Source organism: Coregonus clupeaformis, chromosome 25 (assembly GCF_020615455.1).
Source record: "Coregonus clupeaformis isolate EN_2021a chromosome 25, ASM2061545v1, whole genome shotgun sequence".
Lineage (NCBI taxonomy): Eukaryota > Metazoa > Chordata > Actinopteri > Salmoniformes > Salmonidae > Coregonus > Coregonus clupeaformis.
Genome location: NC_059216.1, coordinates 10928012 through 10950013, shown reverse-complemented (window position 1 = coordinate 10950013; position 22002 = coordinate 10928012). Strand labels below are relative to the sequence as shown.

At 42.7% G+C, this 22002-nt stretch overlaps 1 protein-coding gene across 3 annotated transcripts in view; it reads left to right on the top strand.

Annotated features, from left to right (window-relative positions):
- Nucleotides 1–22002, top strand: part of LOC121539227 (pleckstrin homology domain-containing family G member 3) — a 96370-nt gene that overhangs the window by 8960 nt on the left and 65408 nt on the right. For all 3 annotated transcript variants that reach the window (XM_041847568.2, XM_041847567.2, XM_041847569.2), the window contains exon 2: nt 15482–15549. In XM_041847568.2, the coding sequence (XP_041703502.2) occupies nt 15501–15549 (49 nt within the window). In that variant the 5' untranslated portion in view covers nt 15482–15500. The remainder of the gene's footprint in view (nt 1–15481; nt 15550–22002) is intronic.

The window sequence follows — 22002 nt, the reverse complement described above, 5'->3', positions numbered from 1 at the left end:
TGTATGATGTAGTACACACAATGGGGAACCGTTTTGGCTTGTGAGAACCACTTTCAAAACTACTGGCTGAAATTATACAAAAGTTAGTGCATCTTTAAAGTAATCTCATCTCTGCTCAGGCAGTAGCAGCCAGCCAGACAACCATCTATCGTTATCTCCCTGAACTGTACTGTCTTGGAGTCCTCCTATTGAGCTAGGCTAGTAGCTAGCTGCCTGGTTAGCTAGTAGTTGCCTATGTATGCTGCAGAGCTGACAATCGTTTTACTAGTTCTTCAACGTACATAAGGTATACTTTCAAGACCGCTTATTACCAACTACTTCCACTATCAATTGGGTAGAGCTACCTCACAAACTCTCTATCCCTCTCGTTATTGTGTACATTCCCCTCTCATGTGGTCTGTGTGTAGGCTATCAGTCTCTCTCCGAGCCAGGAATAACAGGCGCAATGGATTATGGTCATTGTAGTTAATTACCATTTTTCTGCGCTGAACAAGTTTGAATATTTGCCTAATGAAAACTCCCTTCAGCCCATGGTTATTGACTTATTTCTCTAGTGAATGATTTTATTTCTCTTTAGAGAAACGATGCGTTGTTCTCACAATAAAATACTTAATGGAATTCAAATAATTGAACCGACGTCGGTCAATTAGTTTTAATAACTCAAATTTGTGTTAATCGTTCAGCACTACTAGCCTATTGTACACATGCAGCTTGTTGTATGTACATACTGGGCTACTCTAGCTCTCTGCTTCCTGATAGTCTCCAAAGGGCTGAGCTTTCACACCTCTCAACTCACTCCCCTTATCTCACCTGCAAATTCACTTAAGTATTTACGTCTACAGATGGATAACATAAGCCACGAAGCGTCTGTTCCTGGACAAAAACCAACCTCCCATGTGTTTTAAGGGCAACTTAGTTTGGTGTTGCATGAAAGTGTGTTAAGATGCACTTATTAGCCTTGTTCAAGCTGCTGGGCTTTATTAAAAAAAAAATGTTGGAAAACTGATTTTGTTCTTGTCTGAACACCTTATTCAATATCTTTCAGGACTTAACAAGACTGCTTTGGTTCTGAATACACTTAGTTCTCATTTCAATTATCACATGCAATGTCAAAGTGTAAAAATGTGGGGGTTCTCCCCTCCTTGGCTTTTGTGACTCCTAAATTACAATAACCACTGCAAATTAGAGCTAGGATTACACACACAGTTAGAGGTCAACGTAGATGATGAACAAGACTTGAAAGCATTAGCTATTTGAAGAATCTCAAATATAAAATATGTGTGTATACACACATACGAAGTCGGAAGTTTACATACACCTTAGTCAAATACATTTTAAACTCAGTTTTTCACAATTCCTGACATTTAATCCTAGTAAAAATTCACTGTCTTAGGTCAGTTAGGATCACCACTTTATTTTAAGAATGTGAAATGTCAGAATAATAGTAGAGATTTATTTCAGGTTTTATTTATTTCATCACATTCCCAGTGGGTCAGAAGTTTACATACACTCAATTAGTATTTGGTAGCATTGCCTTTTTAAATTGTTTAACTTGGGTCAAATGTTCAAATCAAATTTTATTGGCCACAGGTGCAGACATTACAGTGAAATACTTACTTAACCAACAGTGCATTTATTTTTAATAAAAAAGTAAAATAAAACAACAACAAAAAAGTGTTGAGAAAAAAAGAGCAGAAGTAAAATAAAATAACAGTAGGGAGGCTATATATACAGGGGGGTACCGGTGCAGAGTCAATGTGCGGGGGCACCGGCTAGTTGAGGTAGTTTTAAGTAATATGTACATGTGGGTAGAGTTAAAGTGACTATGCATAAATAATTAACAGAGTAGCAGCAGCGTAAAAAGATGGGGTGGGGGGGGGCAGTGCAAATAGTCCGGGTAGCCATGATTAGCTGTTCAGGAGTCTTATGGCTTGGGGGTAGAAGCTGTTGAGAAGTCTTTTGGACCTAGACTTGGCACTCCGGTACCGCTTGCCGTGCGGTAGCAGAGAGAACAGTCTATGACTAGGGTGGCTGCAGTCTTTGACAATTTTGAGGGCCTTCCTCTGACACCGCCTGGTATAGAGGTCCTGGATGGCAGGAAGCTTGGCCCCAGTGATGTACTGGGCCGTACGCACTACCCTCTGTAGTGCCTTGCGGTCGGAGGCCAAGCAGTTGCCATACCAGGCGGTGATGCAACCAGTCAGGATGCTCTCGATGGTGCAGCTGTGAGAATTTTTTTGAGGATCTGAGGACCCATGCCAAATCTTTTCAGTCTCCTGAGGGGAATAGGCTTTGTCGTTCCCTCTTCACGACTGTCTTGGTGTGTTTGGCCCATGATAGTTCGTTGGTGATGTGGACACCAAGGAACTTGAAGCTCTCAACCTGTTCCACTACAGCCCCGTCGATGAGAATGGGGGCGTGCTCAGTCCTCTTTTTTTTCCTGTAGTCCACAATCATCTCCTTTGTCTTGGTCACGTTGGGGAGAGGTTGTTATCCTGGCACCACACGGCCAGGTCTCTGACCTCCTCCCTATAGGCTGTCTCATTGTTGTCGGTGATCAGGGCTACCACTGTTGTGTCATCTGCAAACTTAATAATGGTGTTGGAGTCGTGCCTGGCCATGCAGTCATGGGTGTACAGGGAGTACAGGAGGGGACTGAGCACGCACCCCTGAGGGGCCCCCGTGTTGAGGATCAGTGTGGCAGATGTGTTGTTACCTACCCTTACCACCTGGGGGCGGCCCGTCAGGAAGTCCAGGATCCAGTTGCAGAGGGAGGTGTTTAGTCCCAGGATCCTTAGCTTAGTGATGAGCTTTGAGGGCACTATGGTGTTGAATGCTAAGCTGTAGTCAATGAATAGCATTCTCACGTAGGTGTTCCTCTTGTCCAGGTGGGAAAGGGCAGTGTGGAGTGCAATAGAGATTGCATCATCTGTGGATCTGTTGGGGCGGTATGCAAATTGGAGTGGGTCTAGGGTTTCTGGGATAATGGTGTTGATGTTTCGGGTAGCCTTCCACAAGCTTCCCACAACAAGTTGGGTGAACTTTGGCCCATTCCTCCTGACAGAGCTGATGTAACTGAGTCAGGTTTGTAGGCCTCCTTGCTCGCACAAGCTTTTTCAGTTCTGCCCACACATTTTCTATAGGATTAAGGTCAGGGCTTTGTGATGGCCACTCCAATACCTTGACTTTGTTGTCCTTAAGCCATTTTGCCACAACTTTGGAATTATGCTTGTGGTCATTATCCATTTGGATGACACATTTGCGACCAAGCTTTAACTTCCTGACTGATGTCTTGATGTTGCTTCAATATATCCACATAATTTCCCTTCCTCATGATGCCATCTATTTTGTGAAGTGCACCAGTCCCTCCTGCAGCAAAGCAACCCCACAGCATGCTGCTGCCACCCCCGTGCTTCACGGTTGGGATGGTGTTCTTCAGCTTGCAAGCTCCCCCTTTTTCCTCCAAACATAACGATGGTCATTATGGCCAAACAGTTCTATTTTTGTTTTATCAGACCAGAGGACATTTCTCCAAAAAGTACGATCTTTGTCCCCATGTGCAGTTGCAAATCGTAGTCTGGCTTTTTTATGGCGGTTTTTGAGCAGTTGCTTCTTCCTTGCTGAGCGGCCTTTCAGGTTATGTCGATATAGGACTCGTTTTACTGTGGATATAGATACTTTTGTACCTGTTTCCTCCAGCATCTTCACAAGGTCCTTTGCTGTTGTTCTGGGATTTATTTGCATTTTTCGCACCAAAGTACGTTCATCTCTAGGAGACAGAACATATCTCCTTCCTGAGCGGTATGTCTGAGTGGTATGTGACGGCTGCGTGTCCCATGGTGTTTATACTTGCGTACTATTGTTTGTACAGATGAACGTGGTACCTTCAGGCTTTTGGAAATTGCTCCCAAGGATGAACCAGACTTGTGGAGGTCTACACATTTTTTTTCCTGAGGTCTTGGCTGATTTCTTTTGATTTTCCCATGTTGTCAAGCAAAGAGGCACTGAGTTTGAAGGTAGGCCTTGAAATACATCCACAGGTACACCTCCAATGGACTCAAATGATGTCAATTAGCTTATCAGAAGTTTCTAAAGCCATGACATCATTTTCTGGAATTGTCCAAGCTGTTTAAAGGCACAGTCAACTTAGTGTATGTAAACTTCTGACCCACTGGAATTGTGATACAGTGAATTGTAAGTGAAATAATCTGTCTGTAAACAATTGTTGGAAAAATTACTTGCCATGCACAAAGTAGATGTCCTAACCAACTTGCCAAAACTATAGTTTGTTAACAAGAAATTTGTGGAGTGGTTGAAAAATGATTTTTAATGACTCCAACCTAAGTGTATGTAAACTTCCGACTTCAACTGTACATACATACAGTGAGGGAAAACATATTTGATCCCCTGCTGATTTTGTACGTTTGCCCACTGACAAAGACATATAATTTTAATGGTAGGTTTATTTGAACAGTGAGAGACAGAATAACAACAACAAAATCCAGAAAAAAAACGCATGTAAAAAATGTTATGAATTGATTTTCATTTTAATGAGGGAAATAATTATTTGACCCCTCTGCAAAACATGACTTAGTACTTTGTGGCAAAACCCTTGTTGGCAATCACAGAGGTCAGACGTTTCTTGTAGTTGGCCACCAGGTTTGCACACATCTCAGGAGGGATTTTGTCCCACTCCTCTTTGCAGATCTTCTCCAAGTCATTAAGGTTTCGAGGCTGACGTTTGGCAACTCAAACCTTCAGCTCCCTCCACAGATTTTCTATGGGATTAAGGCCTGGAGACTGGCTAGGCCACTCCAGGACCTTAATGTGCTTCTTCTTGAGCCACTCCTTTGTTGCCTTGGCCGTGTGTTTTGGGTCATTGTCATGCTGGAATACCCATCCACGACCCATTTTCAATGCCCTGGCTGAAGGAAGGAGGTTCTCACCCATGTTTTGACGGTACATGGCCCCGTCCATCGTCCCTTTGATGCGGTGAAGTTGTCCTGTCCCCTTAGCAGAAAAACACCCCCAAAGCATAATGTTTCCACCTCCATATTTGATGGTGGGGATAGTGTTCTTGGGGTCATAGGCAGCATTCCTCCTCCTCCAAACACGGCGAGTTGAGTTGATACCAAAGAGCTCAATTTTGGTCTCATCTGACCACAACACTTTCACCCACTTCTCCTCTGAATCATTCAGATGTTCATTGGCAAACTTCAGACGGGTGCTTTCTTGAGCAGGGGGACCTTGCGGGCGCTACAGGATTTCAGTCCTTCACGGCATAGTGTGTTACCAATTGTTTTCTTGGTGACTATGGTCCCAGCTGCCTTGAGATCATTGACAAGATCCTCCCGTGTAGTTCTGGGCTGATTCCTCACCGTTCTCATGATCATTGCAACTCCACGAGGTGAGATCTTGCATGGAGCCCCAGGCCGAGGGAGATTGACAGTACTTTTGTGTTTCTTCCATTCTCACCAAGCTGCTTGGCGATGGTCTTGTAGCCCATTCCAGCCTTGTGTAGGTCTACAATCTTGTCCCTGACATTCTTGGAGAGCTCTTTGGTCTTGGCCATGGTGGAGAGTTTGGAATCTGATTGATTGATTGATTGCTTCTGTGGACAGGTGTCTCTTTATACAGGTAACAAGATGAGATTAGGAGCACTCCCTTTAAGAGTGTGCTCCTAATCTCAGCTCGTTACCTGTATAAAAGACACCTGGGAGCCAGAAATCTTTCTGATTGAGAGGGGGTCAAATACTTATTTCCCTCATTTAAAATGCAAATCAATTTATAAAATTTTTGACATGCGCTTTTCTGGATTTTTTTGTTGTTATTCTGTCTCTCACTGTTAAAATAAACCTATCATTAAAATTATAGACTGATCATTTCTTTGTCAGTGTGCAAACGTACAAAATCAGCAGGGGATCAAATACTTTTTTCCCTCACTGTACATACAATACCAGTCCAAAGTTTGGACATTCCTACTCATTCAAGGGTTTTTCTTTATTTTTTAAAACTATTTTCTACATTGTAGAATAATAGTGAAGACATCAAAACTATGAAATAACACGCATGGAATCATGTTGTAACCATTTTGTATTTTATATTTGAGATTCTTCAAATAGCTACCCTTTGCCTCGATGACAGCTTTGCACACTCTTGGCATTCTCTCAACCAGCTTCATGAGGAATGCTTTTCCAACAGTCTTGAAGGAGTTCCCACATGCTGAGCACTTGTTGGCTGCTTTTCCTTCACTCTGCGGTCCAACTCATCCCAAACCATCTCAATTGGGTTGAGGTTGGGGGATTGTGGAGGCCAGGTCATCTGATGCAGCACTCCATCACTCTCCTTGGTCAAATAGCCCTTACACAGCCTGGAGGTGTGTTTTGGGTCATTGTCCTGTTGAAAAACAAATGATAGTCTCACTAAGCGCAAACCAGATGGGATGGCGTATTGCTGCAGAATGCTGTGGTAGCCATGCTGGTTAAGTGTGTCTTGAATTCTAAATAAATCACTGACTGCAAAGCACCCCCACACCATCACACCACCTCCTCCATGCTTCACGGTGGGAACCGCACATGCGGAGATCATCCGTTCACCTACTCTGCGTCTCACAAAGACACTGCGGTTGGAACCAAAAATCTCAAATATGGACTCATCAGACCAAAGGATAGATTTCCACCGGTCTAATGTCCATTGCTCGTGTTTCTTGGCCCAAGCAAGTCTCTTCTTCTTATTGGTGTCCTTTTTAGTAGTGGTTTCTTTGTAGCAATTCGACCATGAAGGCCTGATTTCACGCAGTCTCCTCTGAACAGTTGATGTGTCTGTTACTTGAACTCTGTGAAACATTTATTTGGGCTGCAATCTGAGGTGCAGTTAACTCTAATGAACTTATCCTCTGCAGCAGAGGTAACTCTGGGCCTTCCTTTCCTGTGGTGGTCCTCATGAGAGCCAGTTTCATAGCGCTTGATGGTTTTTGCGACTGCACCTGAAGAAACTTTCAAAGTTCTTGAAATGTTCCGGATTGACTGACCTTCATGTCTTAAAGTAATGATGGACTGTCGTTTCTCTTTTTGTTTATTTGAGTTGTTCTTGCCATAATATGGACTTGGTCTTTTACCAACACAACTGATTGGCTGAAACGCATTAAGAAGGAAAGAAATTCCACAGATTAACTTTTAAGAAGGTACACCTGTTAATTGAAATGCATTCCAGGTGACTACCTCATGAAGCTGGTTGAGAGAATGCCAGAGTGTGCAAAGCTGTCATCAAGGCAAGGGGTGGCTATTTGAAGAATCTCAAATATAAAATATATTTTGATTTGTTTAACACTTTTTTGGTTACTACATGGTTCCATATGTGTTTTTTCATAGTTTTGATGTCTTCACTATTATTCTACAATGTAGAAAATAGTAAAAATAAAGAAACCCTGGAATTAGTAGGTGTGTCCAAACTTTTGACTGGTTGTGTGTGTGTGTTTGACACACAATTCACACCTGTTTGAGTGGACTAATCCATTGCGGGGATGGCTCTCCAGTAGTACATCTACAATGTTTGTTTAGTTACGGTAATTTTTGTTAATGCATTCAAATTATTATTTATTATTGGTCTTACTGTTGTCATTGCAGGAGTGGACACGTTGTTTGCAGAGCACAGAATCTAGGCTACAATCAATTTTTTGTTTATTTCATTCCATTTATGACTCGTCAATCATGAGTAAGGACACGCACCTGATTACGCATAGAAGTAGGACTAGGCTACCTGGCCTGGGTGCAGATGTAGGCTTATAAATGTGCCCATTTGGGGATCTGATACTATATCTGATTATCTTAACTCACCATCACTGTGGAGCTTCTCAAAGTAATGTTTTTCTTCTCCTCAAACAGCAAGTAAACAAAGTCTGTTTTTACATCCACTGAGAATGACAATAGTTCCTCAATGTAGCCTATTTGAAAAATCTTTCCAGCTCTCTCCCTTTTGATTACCTCTCAGCATAAAACAAATTGAAAATCATGCTCTGATCTGGTGTAAACGTCATAGAAAAGGCCTACCTAATTACTTCTTATCCCTTGCGCAAATGGCCTACAGCTGTGTCTGTCTGTCAGGGCTCGGCAAACTTTGAGAGCACAGAATATTTTATGCAATGTTGCACATTTGCTAGCAGGAGCTTCAGACCAAGTTAATAGTTGATACAATGTTTCAAGTTCCTTGCAGACAGGCCATGCATAGCCAATGTGATTTATAGGATATTTATTTTTATCAGGATATTTTCTACCTGTGGGCTGCAATGTTTTTATTAGTTGGCTTTATGTAGGTTATATTTACATATTGGCAATAGATGTTATTCTTAGATCTTTATCATTTTCATTTAGATAGACCTTTGATTAACCACATGAAATTGATTTTTAGATATGAAGACTTTATTATAAATGACAACTGTTCCACGAAAATGTGCATATGAAAATCATAACTAGCAAGCAGATCAGTAGAAATGGTATGATAACTTGGCACTCCAAATGGAAAAGGGTGGCCGACCGCTGGTGTAGCCTATTACCGGCAACTTCAGGAGCATAACGGCAGAATCTGCAAAGTCCAGTAGTCGGGTTGGGAACAGTTATTTTTTTTCCTTCTTCTGGTTAGGCTATATTGATCTCTGGCTCCCTCTTTAGTAATTTGTCTTAATTTTTTATCGCAGTGCTTAAAGAATCAGACAAGCTCAGTAGCCTACATATAGTTGATTTTATTCAAACAGGGTGTGTCTATGAATAGAAAAATGCACGCTTTAAAGATTTTTACCAATCAATTGGTCGGAAGGACAGACTACTCTCGGTCAACCAATATTTTTTTGGGGTTGGGGACAGCAATAGTGTTTAAAGATGCAGTCTGGGATCTTAAGCATTTACATATTGTACGAATTGGAATTCGTAACATGCCATATGAAACGGATGACATACTACAAAATTGTGCACAATTTTCAGGAACCAGTTTTGTCTCGTGAGCATTTCTTTCAAAACTAGTGGCTGAAATTATACAAAAGATTTGTAGCGTTACTTTAAGTGATTTAGGACTCTGGAGAGCTAAGGGAGGTCAGAGGGAGTGTTTGTGCCATCATAATGTTGATGGTGCTATACAACTGCACATAAATCAGACTCCATCTCCATTAGACTTGCCCTTTTAAGTTTAACCAGAAGACTTCACCTCTGCCCTTAACATGGTGGACCACTTCCCTAATAACACCAGACAGCATACCACCATGGAAAAGCACTTGCGTCTATAAATCCAGTCATAAGTAAGGTTCTAACTTAGCCAATAGCCAATGAACGAGACGGCACTTTTCACTTGTTAGGTATCGGTATGTTAATTGCCCATTCTAAATCACCTTTTATAACTATGTGGTTGCAGGACATTCATGGTGGAGTGAAAGTGGCTATGCTTTTCTTTACCACAGAGGGAAGTGATTTGTTAGGCCAAGATGGCACAGGTGTACGCCTGGTGTTCAACCTTCCCAAGTCCTCACCTCGCTCCTCCGCACACTCCACTGGCTTCCAGTCGAAGTGTGCATCATCTTCAAGACCCTGGTGCTTGTCGTCCCCCCCCCCCACTGACTAGGCTGATGGCTACTTTGTTGGGGGGAAATAGGGGGTGTAAATGTTTAAACAAAATTGGGATCGTTAACGTTAATTCGGTTAGGATGTTTTCTTTATTCCCCCCCCCCCCACAAAATTCAAATCCCACTGCAGTTGCCCTAAAACATTCTTTGCTGTGTTATAGCCTAACTAGACGATAGGCTATAAAGGCCTGGGGAAAGTTGTGTAATTTAAATAAAGCCAGAGGGGAAGAGGCAAACTTTAGGCTACTTCGGTGAATTTGCGAGGCATGCAGGACAACATTGCGAGATACAGATTACCAAGACATGTGCACGGTTCTTTCTGCCTGCGTCCTCGCGCCTGCTCTTTCTCTTTGCTAATGATTGTAAGTGTGTGTTCAGTCTTCGGTAGGTTGCGTGTAGAATATCCTAGCCTATTCATTGATAGGCCCTGCTTTACTGAAGTTGTGAGAGTGAGATATATATATATATATACACACACACACACAGCTTTTTCTTTCCGATAGATGGGCCTAGTGCACGGTTCTGACTGTCTGCCTGGTGGCCGACCTTCCTATACTGTGCCCCTCCCCTCTATCTATGTCCCTCGCTAGCTCGATATGAAGAATGCAAGTGTTTGTGTTCTCGGAAGTACGGCAACTAATCAGTCTCCTCCGTTCCAAAAATACTTAATCTTGACACACAGAAATGGAAGTTGACACCGGGAGTCGACGTGCAAGGAGTCCAATCTATTTTTTAGTCTACTCTCCACCACTACTTCATCGTCGTTAACAGTTGGGAAAATGTCAAAAGCAAGCGATAGCAGCGAAGTCCTGTATGGCAATACTTTGAGAAGGTGGTGAAATGCACATTTGCAAGGTGGAATTGAGGTACAGTAATGGTACTACATGTGCAATGCTTAGCCATCTGAAAAGGACACACTGAGACCAAACCATTTTTCTTATCGTTTTATCTGAGTTTTTCCATTTGTCACATCCCTACTTGCTACGATTGTGATATGTTGTTGTTTCACCTAGCTAGCTTAAGATGAATGCACTAATGTTAGTCGCTCTGGATAAGCACATCTGCTAAATGACTAAAATGTGTAAGTGCTGTGCCCACACATGGCACTATCTTCACAGGCCTCGGTGGGCGTTCAGAGGGACAGATCGCTTATCGGCCCATCTCGGCAGCATGCTCTGAATCGTAATTACAAAGCTGTTAAATCTCTTGAAGTCAGAGGTTACGGCGATGCTATTCTAGAATGAGCTGGTTTGATTGAAGTTAAGTGGGAGTGTGTCTGTCTGGTTCATTGTGTTCTCCAGTGAATGAATGGCTGTTGGTTTCTTGTGGGCTGTGTCAGGGACATAGTGCAGGAGTAATGTGGGAAAGTGGACACTTGATCCTGAGTGTTTTTTGGTGCCATTCAGCAAAATGCCACACTTCAAATTTAAATACTTTGGGATTGGGATGTTTCCATAGCGCTGATGTCATCCACGTATTCCTATCACTATTTACTGGTTTAATGTCTACGAGTAAGAGAGGTCGACAAGATAGACGGCCCTACCACTGGAAAAAATGTATAGTAATAGTCAATAGTTATTATTATTGTCTGTCACTCTATAGACCTGGATGTCAGTCAGCTCAGTTAGGTTTCTATTTTTCACTTCCTGTATATAAACATCCTGACGGTGTCCTGTCTGAATGAGGACATCCCGGAGGCTTGTGTAGTATTTCCAGAATCCCTTGAGTCTTGTTGGGTAGACTGTTTGGGGACGAGGGAATGTTATGTGGTCTCTCGCTGACTGTGGGGTGGAGCAGCCTACATTCTACTACACTATTCTTAGCCTGCCTGCTCTCTAATGCTTCATTGATTCATGTCGCACCCGGAAACAGTTAATTTGCCAAGTTAGTTGTTGCATGTAATGGGGAGCAGGCTTTCTCTGCATGATTGGGCAACTGAGTCAAGACGGGAATGAAAAGGCACACTCTTTCATCTTATTATGCATATGCAGCAAGGAAATTGCTCTATGATGCAGCAGTAGCAAAAAGTACAATTTCACCATCAGATTCAGCCGTTTATTCACATATTTCATTGTCACTGATAGAAACCTCCCCCAGGCACTACTGAGTCAGTAAGTCATACCAAATGATTCCTTAGGGTTCAAAGGCAATATAATTGACGTTATCTATGGCGCTCAATAGGAAATTCACAGGTTGGTAAAATGTAACTTCCTTCCTGATCTGTCTGTGCCCTCTGTGTTTAACCCTCTCCAGAGAGCGAGAGGGAAGATCTAAATTGTATACTCCTCGCGTCCTCCCTCGTAGTCTCTTCCTCAACACCCATTGGAGGAGAAAGTCAGAGGGGCGGGACCTCTGGCTTTCTCATCCAATGGGTTTTGAGAAGACTACGAGGGGATGCGAATAATATGCAATTGAGATGTGGCATTTCTTCCCAGAGGAGAGGCCTGGGCTTTTTCTTACCCTCCATAGTCTGCCCTCTGTTAGTTCAAGGTTTCACTTCCCTTGCAACACTGGGAGCTGTCAGTGGTGAATGATATTCCCCAGATAGTAATCAAATCTCTCCCCAAGGAGCCTTTCAGTCAAGAATTCCAGGCCTTGGGTCTCAAGTACAGGGAGGACTGGGTCAGCCTTTTGTTATGGTTTCTGTTTGGGGTGGGTCATTGGACACAATTACCTCATTTGAATTTCGCTTATCTCCCAATCTCTCTTTCTCCAACTGAGCACAGCCTATAATCTCAGGGCAACATGTGCCTGTAACAACTGTTTGTCATTTGTTATAAAAAGGTTCCTGTTGGAATTCAAACTCCGGCAGTCTGGATCAGGAGAAACCCATAAGATCACAGGAACAAGAGGTATCATCTACTCCGCTGAAAGGGATATTACAGACCAAGTGATCCATTGCAGCTCTTTAACTTAACCACCATCAGATTATCCGTGGTGGCATCTGTGTCCACTTAGAGAACAAGCTCCAGATCTCCAGAAGGGAGGTTCAGGTTGCGGCTAACACACTTATCAGCTGTGGGAACAAATGCTCTCCATTTGTGTGTAAAGAAGGATGGCTCCAGCACAGGTGGCCAACTCCACATAACTGTGTCAGCCTGGCTAGTGTTTTCTTAAGGATTTGAAGGAAGTTTTACTTCCCACTTTAGGAAAACAGTGATATACAGTTTTCATAGCTCAGCAAACCTGAGATGATGGATAATGAGTTTAAAACGCAGTAAATCTGTAGGTTGGGGGTGTGATAAATTGCTCTGCTCTGCTGACCTTGTTCTTGCTAGAATAAATGTTTTCTTTTGTGGATCTGGCAGTTAATGGAGGTCTACCTTTTGAGCCCTTACTTCTTGTCTAGTCGCTCATTGACCAGTAAGGGTTCCGAGAGATTAGTGTAGTCGTGGTCGTTCAGCTAGAATAGCTATGAGATCATAGTTCCAGAACTGTCTGAAGTGGATTTGTTCAGTAGCTCAGTGCACTGGGGGAGAAGTTCAAAGTCTTTCCTTAGACATGAACACTCTTGGTGAAGTCCTCCACTTTAAAATCAATTGGCTGTACTTGGTCAAAGGGTATTTTTGAAGAGGCTTGAAGCTTTACGAACCTTTTTGATTAATTACAGCCTTTCATTCACTGCAATGCAATGACGATATCTAGATGTAGCACCTGTTCCCTATTTGATAGCTTGCTGTAACACAGCATGTAAAATGATTTGTTTCTCTTCGACTCATGTTTTATAGCACAGAGACCCCGGTAGGATTGTAATGTTTGCCTGCCTATAGTACTTAGCACCTCTGAACATTGTTGGCAGTCAATCTCTTTTGTGTTCACACAGCAAAGAACTTCATGTCGTCAGCCACTCAGCCTTGTTAAAATATTCCAAACCATAAGGTGGCAGTAGTGTTGTTTGGCAATGCATGTCGGTGTGTTGCTTAGTTTATGGTCTCAATTCCAATGTTAGCTAGCTAGCTGTGCTAATGTTGCTATTTTGTAGAAAGCCCTTGTTGATACTAGCCAGATGGCCACGCCTAGATAACTACCTAGCAAGATTACGAAGAAACAATTTAATTCACTCTCCATAATCCCATACTGACAGTGCCAGCCCATAGCCAATTGTTTAGCTAGCATATTTGCTAGCTAGCACAGCAGTGCAGCGTCCTTTAACTAGTTAATTCCGCAGCTAACACAGGCAGCTGTTTCATGGAAACTAATCCATTGTGATGTAATTATGACTGTCAATACTGGCTACAGTGGATGTAGAAAATGCCCTATTAATTTTATTTTCTGTCACTCATGATGGCTCACCCACGTGGGGGTTTGTTCTCTGATTTGGCTCAAAGTCGAGTTGTTGGCCACTGACGAGCATTGCGATTCTACAAGTAGAAATGGCAGGTTCATCGCTACCGGGTCAGCACGCAGCAGGTACCGCTTTTTGTTCGAGCCAGCGAAAGAATGGCCTCCCACTGTGATAAGTACCTATCGGCAGTGAGATTCTAGGTGTTTCATGCTTTAGAACCAATAAAAAGGCCTCTGGTGCATGGTTCCCAGGCCCCATGGTGTTAACACACACTCAACTCCACAGCTGCAGGCGCACTGCTCACTGTTAAACCAGTGATCATAATGTGTTGAGCAGGGCTCTTGTTTTCACCCAGCATTCCTGTGCAACTTAATTGACAAACCTCGAGTGGCAGTGGGCTTGGCCTCAGCAAGCCACCCTATCAGCTCGTAGCAATGGCCACAGATTGCACTCGGAACAATGCCGGCACTAATCCCTAAAGAATTCCTGCCTCTCTGATCTAGCTGCGTGAAGTATGCAACTGAAAGATTGAGGCTCGCTAGGAATCACAGGAGACGAGTTCACAGCCATAATGATCACTATTAATTTGATTTAAGGAGGGAGAGAAGCAGTGATGTGGGAAACTGGCAGGGAGGCTGGGCCTGGAGGTGACACACCTCATCAGTAAGACCAAAGTACTCTGGCATGATGAGGGCCAACCTAACTGCAGGCCACTGTGTTTGAACTTCCCAACCTGTCAACATGTGAAGCCTATGAAAAAGTATGCCTCAAAGAGCTTTTGATTCAATTAAACCCTTGCCCTTGTTGATTTGAATGGGGCAACTATTATGGAAGAGGGTAGCTAGCTATGGAAAATGTTTTTGTGGATTGTGGTAGGTTACTGTAAGGCCTCAGTTTGACAGGATCTCACCATTACTTTCACACATTCTTCAGGTGGCTGCAGAATTTGGATGTCTCATCCCAGCTAGGACCCTGTAGCTCTGTCTCATGTCACTGCCGCAGACTCCCAGTCACTGGTCTGTTATGAGCTCATGTTGTAAACTCATGGCTATCTACACAGGCCTATAGAGCCCCATATGTCGGAGTGGCTGGTGCGAGCTAACGCAGAACAGACTAACCATGCAGTCATCAGTGGAATGTGAGGAATTTCTCAAATGCTGATAAGAATGCAGCTAGTTTCCCTCATTCATGCGTAAGCTTAGAGTGAGGAATGTATGAGTTTGTTTAGCATGGTCTAGAATGTAGGCACACAAGATGGTGTAACACGTGCATTAATAATACAAGGATCATGTGTTCACTGGGGCAGCTGAGCAATGGGAGAAGGAGAGGTTTACAGCTGTGATGAAGCTGGATGTTCATCTGCTGGGAGATGCAGGTACTGCAGATCAATACTGTACATAATCTAGATTGAGGTGACTGACAACAGGGTATCACATTGGCCATACTTCAGAGGAACATATGTGTTTTGTCCTCATGCTGTTTTCAGCAGAGTTCAGCATTATTATGTGAACGCTTATGTTTTGTTGATTGTACTACAATGAGTCCACGTGCTGACTTGAGACTGACCCTATTTTATGTTGTCTTGGCAGATCCTGAGGCCTGAGTGCCATGCCAGAGGAGTCCCACAGTGCTCTCCATAAGGGCCCAATGGGGGAAGGTAAGACCAGCCCTTTTAACATCTTATTGACTTTATATAGTTAGTCGTACAGTAGGCTATATGCTGTGTGATATGACTTCTCAGATGGACTGGTAAACAATGATCACTTGGCAGTCTACAGCTGAATGTCCATTACTAACCTCTGACTTGATTTTTGAAGTAAAGTTGGTTTGGCGTCCTAGCATTGGCTAACTAATGTAACAGTGATGAGTTATTCTAATCCAAAGTTACAGGTGATTTGCCTTCAGCCAGAGTCCTGCATTGGTAAGTGGAAAAGGGCTGGCAACTGCAGAATAAAGAACATCTGGAGGATTTGAAAAGCAGAGCTCAGAAACCCATGAATTCCCTGCCCACAGTCAGTCAGGCCTGGCCTGGCAGAGGGGCTTTGTGTGATTCTGGAGCTGGACTGTCCCTTCTGCATAGCTCAGACCCTTTTTAATATGCAAACCCAAACAAGGATCAGAATGTGTCTGAATCTAAAACAATTCCTATGCTTTGCCTGGCCAGTGTAGCTAACCTGCATAGTGGGGGGTGCTTCCTTTAAATTATACTGAACAAAAATATAAACGCAACATGTAAAGTGTTTGGTTTCATGAGCTGAAATAAAAGAGCACAGACATGTTCCATATGCACAAAAAGCTTATTTCTCTCATGTTGTGCACAAATTTGTTTCAATCCCTGTTAGGGAGCATTTCTCCTTTGCCAAGATCATCCATCCAACATCATGATCATTACACAAGTGCACCTTGTGCTGGGGACAATAAAAGGCCACTCTATAATGTGCAGTTTTGTCACACAACACTGCCAAAGAAGTTTAAGTTTTGAGGGAGCATGCAATTGACATGCTGACTGCAGGAATGTCCACCAGAGCTGTTGCCAGAGTATGAAATGTTCATTTCTGTATCATAAGCCACCTCTAACGTCGTTTTAGAGTATTTGGCAGCACGTCCAACCGGCCTCACAACCTCAGACCACGTGTAACCACGCCAGCCCAGGACCCCGACATCCGGCTTCTTCACCTGCGGGATCGTCTGAGGAGGGGAGGTGGGGTGCTGAGGAGTATTTCTGTCTGTAATAAAGCGCTTTTGTGGGGAAAAACTATTTCTGATTGGCTGGGCCTGGCTCCCAAGTGGGTGGGCCTATGCCCTCCCTGGCCCACCCATGGCTGCACCCCTGCCCAGTCGTGAAATCCATAGAATTTATTTCAATTGACTAATTTCCTGTAACTCAGTAGAATCCTAGAAATTGTTGCATTTTATGTTTTTGTTAAGTATACATTTCATTGCTAATAATATTTAGTAAGAATTCTGCACAGTGCTCCTTTGTGCCTGTGTCCACATTGTGCCCCCCCCACCCTCTCTCTCTTCTCCACTGAACACATTTGGCACTGAGCTTCCACTAGCTGAAGAATGCCAATGTGTCAATAGCTCCCTTTTCCTCTCTGCCCGTCCTTTAGCCACCACCACGGCCAAAAGAGGCCAGTGGCTTGGAGGGGGGACGTGTGCCACCCTCATGAAGAGTTGTCTCGTTTCCTCAAAGACTGAATGCAGTCTGATGCTTCAATTGCGAAAGGCGTCTGTATAGCTCAAACAAATCTCCCAACCCTTTTCACCCTCAAGTTGTAGTTTTAAAAAAAAACATTTTGCGGCTCATTTGAACTAACGTGTGAACCCAGAGGAGTTAAAGAAGCACGTTGTCAATTTGTCTCCTCCTGTGGATGGATAAATGTTAACGGGCAGCTGGGAATGTTGTCTCTCTGTGAGGTAATGATTGGTCAAAGTGAAGAACCAAGAGGAATGTGTGTGTTGAAAATAAGTCCCCGCTCTGTGTGAAAGTAAACAATAAAAGTATGACGTTGTCGGGACTTTCCAGCTCAAATGCACCTCTGGGGTCAAAAGAGCCCAAAGGTTTATGAAGTGACCACTCAGCTGAAAGAAAAGCCGGGGGGATTTGTTTTACTGCTAACAGCTTTACAATAACATCAGACATAGCTAACATGGGACAAGTCCTGTCATGAAGTCAAATAGTCTGGAATGGTTTTTATAAAGACATGTATAAAAATTATTCTAAAATACGCAGGCTGTGATGGATTAGTACCCCCTAGAGTCATTTAATCAAATTGACTGTTGGCTGAATAATGGAGGAAGTAAATCCATCTTTGCATTTTTAACATCGTTGTAGCTTTCTCTGTTTTTATGTTTTTAAAAATGTATTTTTGTATAAATTGTTGGTGCATTATCCTCCCATTACGGAGTCCATTCATGCAAACTCCATGACTTGTAAAAAAACTTTAAGAGTCTATGTCCATGCTGTATGAAAGCTAATGCGAAGCTGTTGATGAAACGTGGCTGAACCCAGTACCAACAACCCTCAGGACCAGGGTGCCGAAGATAAGAGCTACCCCTGACCTACTTAGTAGAGGGCTGAAATTGGAATGTAGCTGTGCTTGCAGAATGTATGGCGCTGTAAAGGGGTAGTACTGATTTGAGGGATCCACCCAGTCCCAGCAGCAACTGTTCCAGCCGAGTGTTGGCATGGGGCTCCAGACTGTGGTGACCTGGCCAGGCAGTAGGGGCGATCTGGCATTTCGATGTGTTGTTCCATTTTTAGCCCAGTGGGCTTGTCTAACTTGGGTATTTTGCACAAAATGATCATTATCTTGTTAATAATGAGGGGCCTCAAAGGGGGAAAAAATGGGCCGGTGTGTTAGAAATGCCAGGGCCGATTTTTTTTTTTTGATGAATCACTGAACACAACAGGTGCTTATTAGACTGGCTTAGATTTGAGCCAGGCGTCTTTTCTTAATGCACACAGCTTTTGCTCATTTAATAATAATAATAATAATAATGCCATTTAGCAGACACTTTTATCCAAAGCGACTTACAGTCGTGTGTATACATTTTTAAGTATGAGTGGTCCCGGGGATCGAACCCACTACCCTGGCGTTACAAGCGCCATGCTCTACCAATTGAGCTACAGAGGACCACATTTGCATAGTTAATTGTTTTTTTTAATTCCAGCATTCACTTCTAGCATTTTAATACATTTCTTCATTTCCTGCACTGTCACGTTTATTTTGTGTTAGTATGCCTCTATTAAAAAATATATATATCCTTGACAGAATAATTATTCTCCTTTTGACTGCAATTTCGGCAGTTCCTACTTCCGCCACTAGAGGGTGATCGGCTGATTTCTAGGGGTCTGTACTCCTGAACTTGTTGACTGTTTTTATTTGCCAGTTAGCTAGCAGTTCTCAGCTGTTGGTAGCCGATGGCTAGCAGTTTCTTACTGCCGATGGGGGGGGGATATTTATTTTTATATATATATTTGTCATTACATTTAAATAATTATGTAACCTCGTAAACAATTAATTTACACCCAGTGTTTATTTGAAATAGCGGTTTTATTTGCTAAAATGTCGTTGCCCGGCTATTAAAAGGGAAAGGCGGCTATTTGAGCCTTGGCGTTTAGGCATTTAAATTGACGTTTTACAGTATGTGTTAACTTCTATTGTTATCATGCCATTATAGACTATATGAAGTTGGCTAAAGAACTTAGAGTTTTGGGACCAGGCTGAGCAACAATGTAGGAAACTGTAGGATAGTCACTTGACTTGTCTTCAACATTTTCAGAGACACAATCTACTATTCGTTCATGTTTTTGTGCAGCTGGTGAAAAGGATCAGTTCTTTTGTTGCCAAGGCATTTATACAGCACCACATTCATGGTCTTCTACTGCATTGCTCAGTACCCTGCCTCCCACTCCCCACAATCAGTCACATTGATACATTTCTATAGCAAGGTTAAAAAAATCTGCATAAAACAATATGTGCATTTTCCCACCAGAGATGTTTCCATCAAACTGACTTATTGTGGATAAAAGGCTGTGCGTGATGACACAGTGCACATAATATTTTTTTGGTGTGATTTAATTCCCATGTACCAAATAAGTTAAATGGGTTTCCATCACATTTTCAACTCTACTGATGGTTTTGTCACAAACTGTTGCGTTTATATAGTCTAATAATATAATAATAATAAATTATATATAAAGTGGGGGAAAAAAGTATTTAGTCAGCCACCAATTGTGCAAATTCTCCCACTTAAAAAGATGAGAGAGGCCTGTAATTTTCATCATAGGTACACGTCAACTATGACAGACAAACTGAGATTTTTTTTTCCTGAAAATCACATTGTAGGATTTTTAATGAATTTATTTGCAAATTATGGTGGAAAATAAGTATTTGGTCACCTACAAACAAGCAAGATTTCTGGCTCTCACAGACCTGTAACTTCTTCTTTAAGAGGCTCCTCTATCCTCCACTCGTTACCTGTATTAATGGCACCTGTTTGAACTTGTTATCAGTATAAAAGACACCTGTCCACAACCTCAAACAGTCACACTCCAAACTCCACTATGGCCAAGACCAAAGAGCTGTCAAAGGACACCAGAAACAAAATTGTAGACCTGCACCAGGCTGGGAAGACTGAATCTGCAATAGGTAAGCAGCTTGGTTTGAAGAAATCAACTGTGGGAGCAATTATTAGGAAATGGAAGACATACAAGACCACTGATAATCTCCCTCGATCTGGGGCTCCACGCAAGATCTCACCCCGTGGGGGTCAAAATGATCACAAGAACGGTGAGCAAAAATCCCAGAACCACACGGGGGACCTAGTGAATGACCTGCAGAGAGCTGGGACCAAAGTAACAAAGCCTACCATCAGTAACACACTACGCCGCCAGGGACTCAAATCCTGCAGTGCCAGACGTGTCCCCCCTGCTTAAGCCAGTACATGTCCAGGCCCGTCTGAAGTTTGCTAGAGTGCATTTGGATGATCCAGAAGAGGATTGGGAGAATGTCATATGGTCAGATGAAACCAAAATAGAACTTTTTGGTAAAAACTCAACTCGTCGTGTTTGGAGGACAAAGAATGCTGAGTTGCATCCAAAGAACACCATACCTACTGTGAAGCATGGGGGCGGAAACATCATGCTTTGGGGCTGTTTTTCTGCAAAGGGACCAGGACGACTGATCCGTGTAAAGGAAAGAATGAACGGGGCCATGTATCGTGAGATTTTGAGTGAAAACCTCCTTCCATCAGCAAGGGCATTGAAGATGAAACGTGGCTGGGTCTTTCAGCATGACAATGATCCCAAACACACCGCCCGGGCAACGAAGGAGTGGCTTCGTAAGAAGCATTTCAAGGTCCTGGAGTGGCCTAGCCAGTCTCCAGATCTCAACCCCATAAAAAATATTTGGAGGGAGTTGAAAGTCCGTGTTGCCCAGCGACAGCCCCAAAACATCACTGCTCTAGAGGAGATCTGCATGAAGGAATGGGCCAAAATACCAGCAACAGTGTGTGAAAACCTTGTGAAGACTTACAGAAAACGTTTGACCTGTGTCATTGCCAACAAAGGGTATATAACAAAGTATTGAGAAACTTTTGTTATTGACCAAATACTTATTTTCCACCATAATTTGCAAATACATTCATTAAAAATCCTACAATGTGATTTTCTGGATTTTTTTCCCTCATTTTGTCTGTCATAGTTGACGTGTACCTATGATGAAAATTACAGGCCTCTCTCATCTTTTTAAGTGGGAGAACTTGCACAATTGGTGGCTGACTAAATACTTTTTTCCCCCACTGTGTGTATATATAGTCTAAATCTAGTCTAATCACGTGCCAACAGCTCCCAGATAGTGTGGCTAGGCTAATGATGAGATTATTATGGATAAGAGGGAGCATTTGCCTTTGTCAAATGGCAGCCAAGCATTGATCATCATGTCACCAGAATAAGACCCTCAATATTTCTTGGAAAGAATCAAGCTCATCACTTTCAGCACTATGTGAAATTCACATTGACTTATGTAATCTGTAGCCTAATAAACTGCATGCTTTCACAAGTTGTAGTGGGAGGACCACAGAAATCGTTGCCTGACTCAATTTACTTCGATATGATGGTTATTCTATCAATATTTGCGCATAAAGGCATTTCCACCGCCATTTCTCGCATAATTAATTTTACTGACACACAAAGATCCCACCATGTCGAACGAACGAATTGTGTGTCGACATTGTCTGTCTAAAATTGTACCGGCATTTCCTGTTTCCATCAGCCCGGTCATGACTTATTTTTTTCATGCGTCATGTAATTCATCAGCATGAAATGGTTGAATGGAAACCTGGTTAGTGTGAATGATTTTACTGTCTCTTACAATGACATTCCACCCAGAACTCTTCCAGTGGATTACACACATTAGTCAGACTTTCTGTTGAGTCTGATTCCCAGATCTGGGGAGGATCCACTTGTTTTTGTGCTACCTGTCTAAAAGTAGCTCCTGAGAATCTCCTTCCATTTAGAAACCCCCACATTAGTTTCATCTGATATAATGCTGCTTGTATTTTGAAATTTTTCCTGTGTGACGTCCTGTGTCGGTGACCCTCA